This window comes from Protopterus annectens, chromosome 3.part1 (genome assembly GCF_019279795.1).
Source record: "Protopterus annectens isolate FY-2018-M chromosome 3.part1, PAN1.0, whole genome shotgun sequence".
NCBI classification, from domain to species: Eukaryota; Metazoa; Chordata; order Ceratodontiformes; family Protopteridae; genus Protopterus; species Protopterus annectens.
Genome location: NC_056732.1, coordinates 79,722,632 through 79,734,805, shown reverse-complemented (window position 1 = coordinate 79,734,805; position 12,174 = coordinate 79,722,632). Strand labels below are relative to the sequence as shown.

The 12,174-nt window shown below is 38.4% G+C and overlaps 1 protein-coding gene across 1 annotated transcript in view; it reads right to left on the bottom strand.

Annotated features, from left to right (window-relative positions):
• Positions 1 to 9,043, bottom strand: part of RNF139 (ring finger protein 139) — a 92,729-nt gene extending 83,686 nt beyond the window's left edge. Inside the window, exon 1 of the mRNA XM_044066592.1 lies at positions 8,742 to 9,043. Within this exon, the coding sequence (XP_043922527.1) occupies positions 8,742 to 8,904 (163 nt within the window). The 5' untranslated portion in view covers positions 8,905 to 9,043. The remainder of the gene's footprint in view (positions 1 to 8,741) is intronic.
• Positions 9,044 to 12,174: the final 3,131 nt, after the last annotated feature.

Genomic DNA, 12,174 nt, shown 5'->3' with positions numbered 1-12,174 from the left:
GAAATGGAAGAGGAAGTGGGTGTCAATATCCAGTGAGGATACTGTTATGGAGAAAAATCTGAGTTTCCTCTGTGAGGTGTTTGATGCTGTATCCTAAGTTTCCTTGATGTGATAAATTAAGAAGAGCTCTTCTTGTGCTGTGGAGAGAAGCTAGTGATTTTTTTTTTCAGAAAATGGGTACACAATTTTCTTGGATAGATCTGTTTAGAAGGATAGAGACATAAGCTATAGTGTTAGCAGCCATGCTAATACATGTATTTTGAGGGAAGATTATCAGCAGCAAGTGTAGTGGATTTGGAGAGTCTTCAATCAGGAGTGCTCCTGCAAGTACGGCAGTGCAAGGCTCAACCCAGTAAGCATCCAAAAAACACAGCCATCACTTGGAGTGAGAGAAAATTCGGTGTTTTAATTCATAAAATAATAGCAAGACAAACCGGTTTCGGCATAAGAACCAAAGCCTTCATCAGTGTGAATAAAGCTTTCACCAAATCCTGTTTAAATAACCTCCACACCAACAAACAGTGATTCTAACTGGCTGATCATAACTGACCATTAAGTCCAGGTGGGAATAATCCCTCCAGTCTAACTATCCATTTTTCTCTTTATTATCTAAAATTGTATGCCAGCCAATAACTTTCTTTTGCCCTCAATAATAGTAAACCTGAACCTGACAGATGGATGTGACAAAACATGCTTATATAAAGCATTACTGGTCCTTTGATGTTTGAAGTGTTGACTAACACGAAATTTAAAAGGCTTGGATGTTTGGCCCACATAAAAAGCACCACAGGAGCAGGTGGCAAGAAGCACCACCCAATCTAAGGAGCAATTAGCAAAAAAAAAAAAAAAAAAAAAAATTCATATACCCTGGCTGTACTGCAAGTACTGAAGCTGCTGATTCGATTAATCCTACTGCAATGGGCACAATGACCACATGGATAACATCCAATAGGAGCCTCCCCTGTAAGTGTTACATGCGTCAGCCCCCTGTCTCTGGTCAATCAATGCTTATGATTCAGATATGCCCCCACTGCTTTCCCTCTCCTAAAACCAAAATGGCACCTGTCCTTGACTAAGTGCCCAAGTTTATGATCCGCCTGCAGCATGTTCCAGTTATGATGAATGACCTGACAGAACATGTCTGTATTCCTGCCATATGTAGTAGTAAACCTGAGCGGAGTTGAAGTATTTCTTGATTTGTCCTTGTATTTCATTAATTCAGACCTATCCTTCCCAGATACCTCATGACAAGCCATAGTAATGGCATGACAAGCCATAGTAATGATCTCAGGCTTGTAACCCCTTCGTTTAAATCTCTGAACCATATCCCTCCTGGAGTTCTCGTATTGTGTAGCATCAGAACAAATTTGTTTGAGCCTAATGAATTGTTATTTAGGAATGTTACATGTGACATGTGGTAGATGAAAGCTGGTAGCATGTAATATATAGTTATATTCAGGGAATTTATGGAACACCCGAGTATCAAGGGTACCATCCAAATTCTTGATGACCAGAACATCTAAAAAAGGTGATCCATTTCTGGTCATAATGACATGTAAATTGTAAACCCCATTTTATCATCATTCATATACTGAATGAACTCATTAAAGGTTCATTCAAGTCACCCTTCCAAATCAGCCAGCAATCAACCAAATAGCGATGCCAGATGTCAGTCTCTGGTATGTATATGTTACGGAGAGGATCATAAATTGTTGCTCCAAATAAGCCATGAATAAATCTGCATATATGGGGCAAAAGATGCCCCCATGGCTGTACCCAGAGTTTGCCAGAAACATTCCTCCCGATAATAAAAGATGTTCATAGTCAGGACTCTTTCAGTAAGCCCAATAAGAAAAGTATTAAAACCAGGCGGGTATAATTCAGAGATCTGTAACCAGTATTCAACAGCCATGAGGCCAGGCCAGTGTGCAATATTAGTATAAAGGGCTGTGACATACAGTGTGCATAAATACCATTCTGGTTCCATTTGGGCATCGGACAGAATCTGTAAGAATTCTGTTGTGTCTTGTATTTTTGCTCGAACATATTTCAATAAGGGTCGCAGATACTTCGTAATAAAAACTGACAAGGGCTCAGTGAGGGAGCCCCTCCCCAAAACAATGGGTCTGCCTGGAGGATCCAATAAAAATTTATGGATCTTTGGTAACAAATAAAGATATTGTCTACTGGGGTCAGTCACCATCACATGTTCAGAAGTGGCTTTGGAAACAATACCCTCCTCGACCAACAAGTTAATAAAAGTATTAATTTGTTTCTTGAAAGAAGAACTGGGGATGAGACGCATGGGCACATAGTATCATCTGTCTCCAAGTTGTCTACGGGGTTCAGTATTGCATTGGCCCTAGTCCATTACCACCACCGCCCCGCCCTTGTCATCAGGCAACATCACAATGTCAGTATTATTCATGAGCTCCCGCAAAGCTACCCATTCACGACTGGAAAGATTATGCGTTTTAGGAATACCCTTGCCATACTGTTCATGTAGATCTTGGAGGACCTTGTGAACAAAACTGCACTGTGGGGTGCATAGGTGGCATAAAATTAGACTTCCTGAACCGAAACAAATCCTCAATAGTACTGTTCAACCCATCTTGAAAAAATATCTTTAAATTCAACAAACGTGCAAAAGAATAAACATTTACAAAATCCTCCTCATGTACAAAGAAGGATGAGACAAGATTCAAACCTTTATTCAACACCACATACTGGTTAGCTGTTAAAACATGTGAAGATATATTGAGTACATTCTGATCTGTCACTTGTTGCTCATCATGCGTAATAAGGTCTCCATATTTTGAATATATGTGTTGTGTTTTTTATGTTTGCGCCCTGCCCGGCATCTTCTGACCCTAAAGGGGCATCACTATTAGTGCATTTAGGTGTAGGTGAAACATGCGTGTGTGCTGCCTCAGTCCATGATAGAAGAGGACTCATCCCCAGATGTACCCCCCAAAAGAAGAGGTGGATTTCCATAAAATGGATTTGAGACGTTTCCTTTTACCAAATTTGGGCACTGTATTGGCAAATTTAACATTTTTGCATAGGTCAAAAGGCCTCCCCCTCTCGCAATCCGTTTGGTCCCTATTAATTTTTTGAAGTTTCTTCTCCTTCAACTGCCTTTCTAAAGACAGTAAATCCTGACCAAGTCGCTGAAGGCATGAATGTTAAGTGGCTTGCCCCTCAAATTGTTTGGTTTGTTCACAGAGTAGCGTAACCTCATTCAACCCCTGATCAATACATCGATCACAGTAGGAAGCCAATGCCTCCACAAACCCACAGAGACTTGCTGCTGTACCCTGGCCCATTGCTCCTCCAACTCCTGATCGATTAGATGAACTAAAGGTTATGTCCGCACTCGGGAGTCCCCTGGGGCTAATATTTTTGGCCATATAGGCCTTAAAATCAAGTGCCAAACCTTAGACCGTAAAACCTTCACACTCTTACACAGTTTGAGGAATATATCATTGCAATCAGGTGTATATATACCCTGGTCAGATGCTGTTGGAATACTATTCCGACTGTCAAGCCCAAAAATACTTAGATCATTACGATCAGAGGATAATAGATGTAGAAGCTGGTTCAAATCCATATTCATATACCAATAATAAATACAGGTATGAGACACAATGAAATGTCAAATAAAAAATATATAGTATGATAGGCTGAATAAATGCGTATCCCATAAAACAGAAAATACATACAGAAAATATCAAATGTAAAAACCCCTAAATCGGACACAAAATTACTATTACTGTCTTGAAAATAAGAGTAACGACCTATGAGGCCCCAAAAAATATCATATGAGAAAATACTCGCACTGTTACTCAATAAATCCGCAGTGGTGCAGCGGTAGCACTGTTGCCTCACAGCCAGAGGTTCTCCCATTCGATTCTTGGCTGGAGTGCGGGGAGTGCCTTCTGTGTGGAGTCTGCATGTCCTCCCCGCGGTAGAGTGGCGTTCCAAAAGACATGCGTGAATGGGCGTGCCTTTGTTGAAGGTTGGGCGTCAAGCTGGCAACTCTGCACCGTAAAAATCTACTGCCAATCATTAGCGGACTGGAGTTCCGCTGTGGCGACCCCTAACTGGGAAAAGCCGAAAGCCAAATAACTCAATAAATGATCCTGCTCCACCTACCCATGACCTACATGGATTATAAATGAAACCAAAAAGTGGAGGCAAGTACAACTCGAGAGACACAATAATAGCCACTGAAACACTAAAAAATATCCTGTGCACAACACAACAAGCCACAAAATATGACGTCGGTATCGCTGCAAGTCCTGATATTATATCATATCAAGATGAAAACCCATTATGTATCAGAAAGCCAATGGCAACCTATACAGATAAATATGTGCACCAAACAGCCTACCAAACTCGTAATAAACAGGTCACATGCGTCTTACTTAAATGACTCCAAAAGTTATATATATATATATATATTTATTTATATTTATACACACACACACACACACACACACACTTGATTGACACAAACCAGCTGTTCAGCCTCAAAAGGTGCTAAAACATGATCCCAAGATTAACAGACCAATTATAATGCCCATATATCAACATTAGAAATATACTGATCAAATCTAAAATAATAATGAATCTCAATGTAATGATATTGGTTCTACAGGCCCCACCTGTTATCCAAACAATCATAATAATCATAAGCACTAATAGTACCTGTAAATGCCGCAGTGGTATAGCGGTAGCGTTGTTACCTCACAGCAAGAGGTTCTCCCATTCAATTCTCGGCGTTTCGTAAAAATCTACTGCCAATTATTAGCAGACCGGAGTTCCGCTGTGGCGACCCCTTACCAGGAAAAAGGCCAAAGACAAACAACAAAACTAATAGTAACAATAAATTGTGCACCTACTAGATTACATAACTTGTAAGTAATCTTGTACAATACACATAAAACTGTAGGTACATAACATATATTATATATATATGTATCCCAATTTGCATGCTAAGCATATGTAAACAAATACAACAATGAACGTCTGTTCTGAATATCAAGGCACCTATCGGGTTCAAATCAAGAATGTTAAAAATACCAAAGATTTCCAAGTGCCCTGATATAAAAATATGTTCATATATATCCAAAAACGACGAAACAGCACTTATACCCATTTAGTGTCCTTGTTCTGAAAGGTGAAAAAAAAAACATGCCAAGTCCAGATAATATAGAGTAATATACACTAACCCAAGAAAACCGTTCATGAATTAGGGATCCACCAGCTAAAAAATGAAAATGTTGTAAAAAAGTCAAGAAATACGCCGTATCAGTGGCCTCTGCACCTACTAAGCAATATACAACATGCATATAATCTTAGTTGTACACAGTGGACCTAAAAGCACATGCTATCTATAAAAAAGTCCCAGTTTCATCACTCAACATATGTTGACTAAACACGTAGAACAGTTACCATCCATTGCATATATCAGAGCATTCAAATGGTATAAAAAGTACCAAACATGAATCCAGATGTCCAAATCCAAAAGAATAACGATAGATATATGTCCCAAAAATAGTTGAACAACTCTTGTATCTGTTCAATGGCCCCATTATAACAATGAAGAATGAGGAGACACCAAATCCAGGGAGTGTAAGGTTGATAATACCATGTGGCCCAAAAAAACCCCCCTCACGATTCAAGTTCACCAGCTGGGAGGTGAAAATGTACACAAACTTGCAAAGACGCCAACACCAACTTAAATATGCCAATGCAAACAATATAAAAGTGTAGGGCCAAAATGCATAAAGCATGATAAATTCACTTCAGCAAGAGGAAAAATCCTCATGAAAAAGCAATAAGTATAACCATCCACCAAGAAAATATTAAAAGCAAAACAAAAAAAACAAGCGAAATGATGACAGCAAAATTCCATTCTTGCTTCAAGGACATGAAACAGCACACACGCTAATTAACTCCCCAGCCAACAGCAGGAATCCAAAATTCTTCAATCATAAGCGCTCCTGCAAGTACGACAGTGCAAGGCTCAACCCAGTAAGCATCCAAAAAACACAGCCAGCACTTGGAGAGTTAGAAAATCCAGTGTTTAATTCATAAAATAATAGCAAGACAAACTGGTTTTGGCATAAGAACCAAAGCCTTCATCAGTGTGAATAAAGCATCCACCAAATCCTGTTTAAATAAGCTCCATACCAACAAACAGTGATTCTAATTGGCTGATCATAACTGACCATTAAGTCCAGGTGGGAATAATCCCCCCAGTCTAACTATCCATTTTTTCTCTTTATTACCTAAAATTGTATGTCAGCCAATAGCATTATTTCTTTTGTGGATGCAACAAAACATGCTTATATAAAGCCTTACTGGTCTTTTGATGTTTAATATCACTGAAGTGTTGACTAACCCGAAATTTAAAAGGCTTGCATGTTTGGCCCACATAAAAAGCACCACAGGAGCAGGTGGCAAGATACAACACTCAATCCGAAGAGCAATTAGTAAAAATACAAATATATACCCTGGCTGTATTGCGAGTACTGAAGCTGCTGATTCAATTAATCTTACTGCAATAGACACAATGACCACATGGATAATATCCAATAGGAGCCTCCCCTGTTAGTGTTACCCGTGTCAGCCCCCTGTCTCTGGTCAATCAATGCTTATAATGATTCAGATATGCCCCCACCGTTTTCCCTCTCCTAAAACCAAAATGGCACCTGTCCTTGACTAAGTGCCCAAGACTGGATTTAACAAACTAATAACAGAGGACTGGTGCAGCAAGTTTATTTTGAATCATCAAATCTGATATATTTGATTTTTCTGGTGTGATTGCAACTCTTGTTCTCTCTACTATGAATCCAAGACTTCCACTGTTTGTCTCTCGTTGTCATTAAGTTTAGTAGTTTTTGTGAACCAACATGCAGGATTAAATTGCATCTATCTGGAACTAGCTGGTATATGGTTTAATATAATAAGAAAGGTGTCTTTACAACATGCAACTCCTTCATCCAGAAGAGCGTTTTAGTAAATGCCAGTTGCAAGTTTTGGTATTTCTATGAATGTATCCTTCTTAAAAAGTGTGCCAAGTTGTGGACTGTGTTCCTTTAGGATGAGAGTTGGCAACCTTTTCAGAAAGATTGGGAGGTGATCACCCAAGAGTTTGGGAGGGCACCAGAGGAGATAATTTTACTTGGATCAGATGTGAAGGCCCAGTCTAGAACAGAACATTTATTAAAGTGCTTGCTGTATCTGAAAAAGTAATGAACTGTATTATACTGGAAAAGATTTATGACAAGAGGTTGACTTAGAAGCAAAACAAGACTGCTAACCAATATTGACATCACCTAGGATGATGGTTTCTTGGCTGATATTTGTAGATAAGATAGAAGGTCCTTTTCTAAAGTTGTACTGTTGTTGCCTGGGGAAACGTAAACAAGGAGACATAGCGGGAGGGTGGGTAGACAGAGTACGAGTGAGTTATCTAGAACTGCCATTAACACATTATATATGGACTTTACCTCATAAGTCACTTCACAATTCCATCAAGAATGGTGACCAATCCTGTGCATCATCAGTAAAAAATTCACATAATACTGAATATATCAACAACATCTTCCTATGTGAAGTATACAGACACTACCTAATCAGACCAACAGCAAGTTACTTGGTATGCAATACTACCTTCACTACACAAACCATTGCAGACCAAACTGTTCGTTTTTCTCCCTTTTTGCTCTTTACCAACTTTGTTTCCCTAAGCAGATTCAAAGTTATTCCCAAATATCCTCTTGACTTAATTAAATATCATCCCTCATCTCTAGCACTTCTGACAGCTTAGGAAAGCATCCAAATAACTCACTACTTATCTCCATCCAATTCATTCCCATCCTGCAATCTGTAACCTTTCACTTCAAAGATAATGATCATCCTCTCCTTGGTTAATTTTACAAACTGTCCCCTTACCTCTCATTACCCGAAAGAAATATTCTCTAATTTTCACTCACATCCATTAATCCCTACCAGCCATGCATGTATTCTCTATATTCGTCATGCATGCGCACCTAAGACTTCAAGCCTGACAACCTTCATGAGCACACACTCAAAAGCCACATTCTCACCAACCATTGCCAGACAATACACAAATCTGCATTGTTAGCGTTCTTGTATTTTTGTGACATTTAACTAATTACACTGGAATATGTTAAAACTTACAAAAATGCAACACCAACATACATAATATTTTTGTTTTGTATGGAATAAGCAAATCAATCTGCTTGAAAATGTCCTCGCAAACAATAACTTTCCAGATTAAGTGTCTCTTCCACCAGCAGCATATTTACTTTTAAAAGTTTTAAAAGCTCCAAGAACAAATTATCTTTTTGAGAAGCAATTAAATCTAGAGAACGTAGAAGTGGACACTTCACCACAGACTTCAGAATGCACAGCAGCTAATCGTAACGTCCTGGGCCTACCCAAGCTGCCATACACTTACCAAGCAGTAGACAAGTGTTGTCACTATTCAGAAAGCCCAAGGACTAACAGAAAGATAAAACCATACGCCATCTCAAAATATAAACACATCAATAATACGAGTGCAGTACCCTACGCATCTACACACCTTTATAACGTGTGCACATGTAGATGTAATGTAGGGCTCTCCATATACCAACGGTCAAGGACAATTAAGCAAGAACAATGGTTCATAAAGAACAAACATTAAAAGCAATATATAGTTTTACCTAATAATTTTAGTACAGTCTGAACTGCTGTATCAACCCATCCTGCCTCTGGATCACGAGAGGAATTAAAAATGGCGTCAATAAAGAAAATACAAGGCGCTCGCAAAATTACATCAAACATTGCCCGGGCGTGATCCACCAGACGTCCCTGGGAAGTTTCCATCGAGAACCTAAAGCCAGGATTTCACCCAGCTACACATATCTTGCTACTGTGTTTATTAGGAACCTAACCAAATGCCGAACCTTCACCTGGAGACTCCATTCCCATCAACTGAAGTTACTACACGAAAAAAAAAAATAATACGGAAGCATCATACGCTTAAAAGCGTCATTGCGCCAAAGCTCACGGGCGTGTCGTTTATACTAAAACGTGCCTAATCCGAGTGTAGCTGTGAGAAGTATCAGAACTGGATGTTAGTGTTATAAATGAAGCTGTATTTCGAACTTCACTAGTCCGGTTGTTCATTTAGTTATTTTAACAATCATATATTATTATAACATTTACTATTACAACAAATACAAATAAGTAACATAGTTAAAGATAAAAACACGTTGTTTAATGTTCAAAATACACATGTTGGTGTTCGTAAACTTCGTACAGCATAAGCAACGATTCAAATGACAGATAAAAAGAAAACCGAAACAGAGCAGTTTTAAAACCGAAAGACGTCCTCAATAAAGATACGTATGACCGCATTGTGTGCTGGATTCATACCTGATACTTCTGGACCTGCAGACAATGAAAAAGGATACTCTTGAAAAGTGCACACATGATAATACATCCTGCCCAAAATCTTGGGCACCAATTGGCGTAAAATATGAGTACCGAATAGGGTATAATCCTTCCAGCCTCCAGTGGTACACTAGTCAAAAATAAACGTTAAAAAAACTCCTTGACAAAAATGAATCAAACGTAAAAGCAGAAATGTCAACTTTTTTGAATTATCTCTCAACTCCAACCCAGAGCTGTTGGACATGCTGCACCTAAAGAAATCCCAATCCCTCTGAGCTACACGGTCTAGGGACCTAAACCTTGTCACCACAATAAACAGGACATTCTGGAGGGATAAATTCATGTCCCAGAGACTTCTCATATTCTGAAACTAGTTACCCATATGTCATGCAAAGTTCCTCATTAGCACTCATCAAGAAAAATCTTGATAAGTGGATGGGAAATAGGAAATACACCCCGGGGATCACTTCTGTGGCTCTGCTCCACAGGGGCACAGGAAAATAACTTTCTTGGGTGGTGTAAGTCAGGGAACCTTGTTGGCTAGGCTTACTTAGGCCCTTGGGCTGATAGCCTAGTAGCCAGCCTTAGGCATAGGCCAACTAGGCGGCCGCCTAGGGCGCCGCTCTGGTAGGGGCGCTTTTCCATTATTTATTTGGTGTAGGTAGACCAGGATGGGGGCACTAGCTAGTGTGGTGGGGGGCGCCGTGGAGCCCTTTTGCCTAGGGCACCAGTTGACCGAAGGCCGCTCCTATGAACTGTCCCTGATTTTGATTGATATTTTAGCTTACTCCCTCATAATCCCTCCTAAACCTGGTGACTTTTGGAGAAAAGATGGTGAAGTAACTTTAATAAATAATAGCAATACTTAGAGCTATAGACTTCTTTTACTTCAGAAAATGTATAGCAATTCATTTTCTATTACTGTCAGTGTCTCAAGTTAATAGTACTAATATTTTAAAAGTGTCACTGATTGTCCTTGATTATTTCTGGATTTGTCCCTAATTCTAGTGAGATTTGCCCCTGATTATTTGTGAGCTAAGATTGGTGCCACCTACATGTTTGTCATGTAGTTGTTTACTGAACAGCTTAAATGTCGTATATGTGTGTGTGTGGGGGGGGGGGGGTCAGAAAATTATGTTAATGAGAAAATGAGGCCTGAGAATAGGAGCATACCTCCAGAAATGCATTTAAGGGTAAATCACATATGAAAAAGTATCTCCAAAGTAGGTACAGTTGAGAGATGGGGGTGGGGGCAGTTAATCTAATAAACAGACAGTGTTGGCATACCTTTCGACTGTCCAGATTTTCACAGAATGTCTATATTTTTTTCCAAAATGTTTTATTCATTTTATAACACAATAACTTAACAGTATAGTAACAAGAAAAAAACAAATAAACTATATACAATGTCCTTAACAACTAAAAAAGCAATATACATAGAACACTTAATATTTCTCTAACAGATTAGACAATTTTGTCCAAGCAATTAAATGATGGGTTGTGATAATATTCTTTGCTTTTATAGTAGCAATCTCATTCTTACAATGTGTTTCACAAGATTAATAAACTCAGCTTTAAAGACAGGAGTAGATTGAGATTTCCAATTTTTAGTAACAATTTTCCTTGCTATAGAGAGGATGGACCATAGTAAAAGTGTTTGGTTTTTAGGAATGACAGGAGTCAGAAATTAAACATCTGTCACTCCATTGAGCTTTACAAAGATATTTAAAGCCTAACCAAAATGGGGAAATTATTTTGCAATTAACAACCATATGTAACCAGTCAGCATCAGTGTGTCCACATCTCTAGCATTTCATTTCATCTTTCTTGTACATTATTGCTAGTCTATGTGGAGTGAAAAAACATCTATGTAAAAATTTCCATGTGTATACATGCCAGAGCAGGGAAGATGTGGATTCCTTCGCCAACTATAAACAAAGTTTTTTTTTATTTTTTTCTGAGAATACTTGTCTATTAACTTCACTTGAATAATTCCAAAAAGGAACGTATGTTTTACAAAAATCATTTCTGAGAATTTTATAAATAACAGATATGTATTAAGTATTCTTGTGTGAGCTATTAATAACTGTTGAGATAAAATCTAAGATTTTTAAGTTACTCTTATTGTATGCTTCTAATGAGGGTAAGAGCTTAGTATGTATAAAATCATTAGAAGTTTGGATGTCCAGCCAATTGCAATTTTACAAACTATATCTGCTGATCAAATAGTCTGCAGAACTTATTTTATTAGCTGAGAGAAATTGATTCCAATATAATAGGTCACCCTTCTTAAATTCTAACATTTTATGAGTATCAAATGATATCAGACATTCATTTGTGTAAGCAGTAGGAAACATAATTATTAATAAATTCTTAATTAATTGATTAGAAAACAGAAGCTTTTTAAGCAACAGCAATATTTGGTTTATAAGAGGTGTGAGAACAAGCTTTGACCTTTCAATTTGAATGTATGTTTTTAAAATCCATATAAAGATGTTTGAGATCCATTTGGTTGATCGAAGTTTCAGTTGTGTGAGACCACTTGTTCGAAGTACTGAAACTTCGAAAACTGACTACGGGGATCACAATACAGTGCGGAATAGGAGTATTCCCTTTTCCTTGCTGTACTGTGATCTAAGAGTTGGTATATTTAAGTAGTGGTGGGCACAGCAACAGGGGACATCTTGAAGGGCTTAGAGC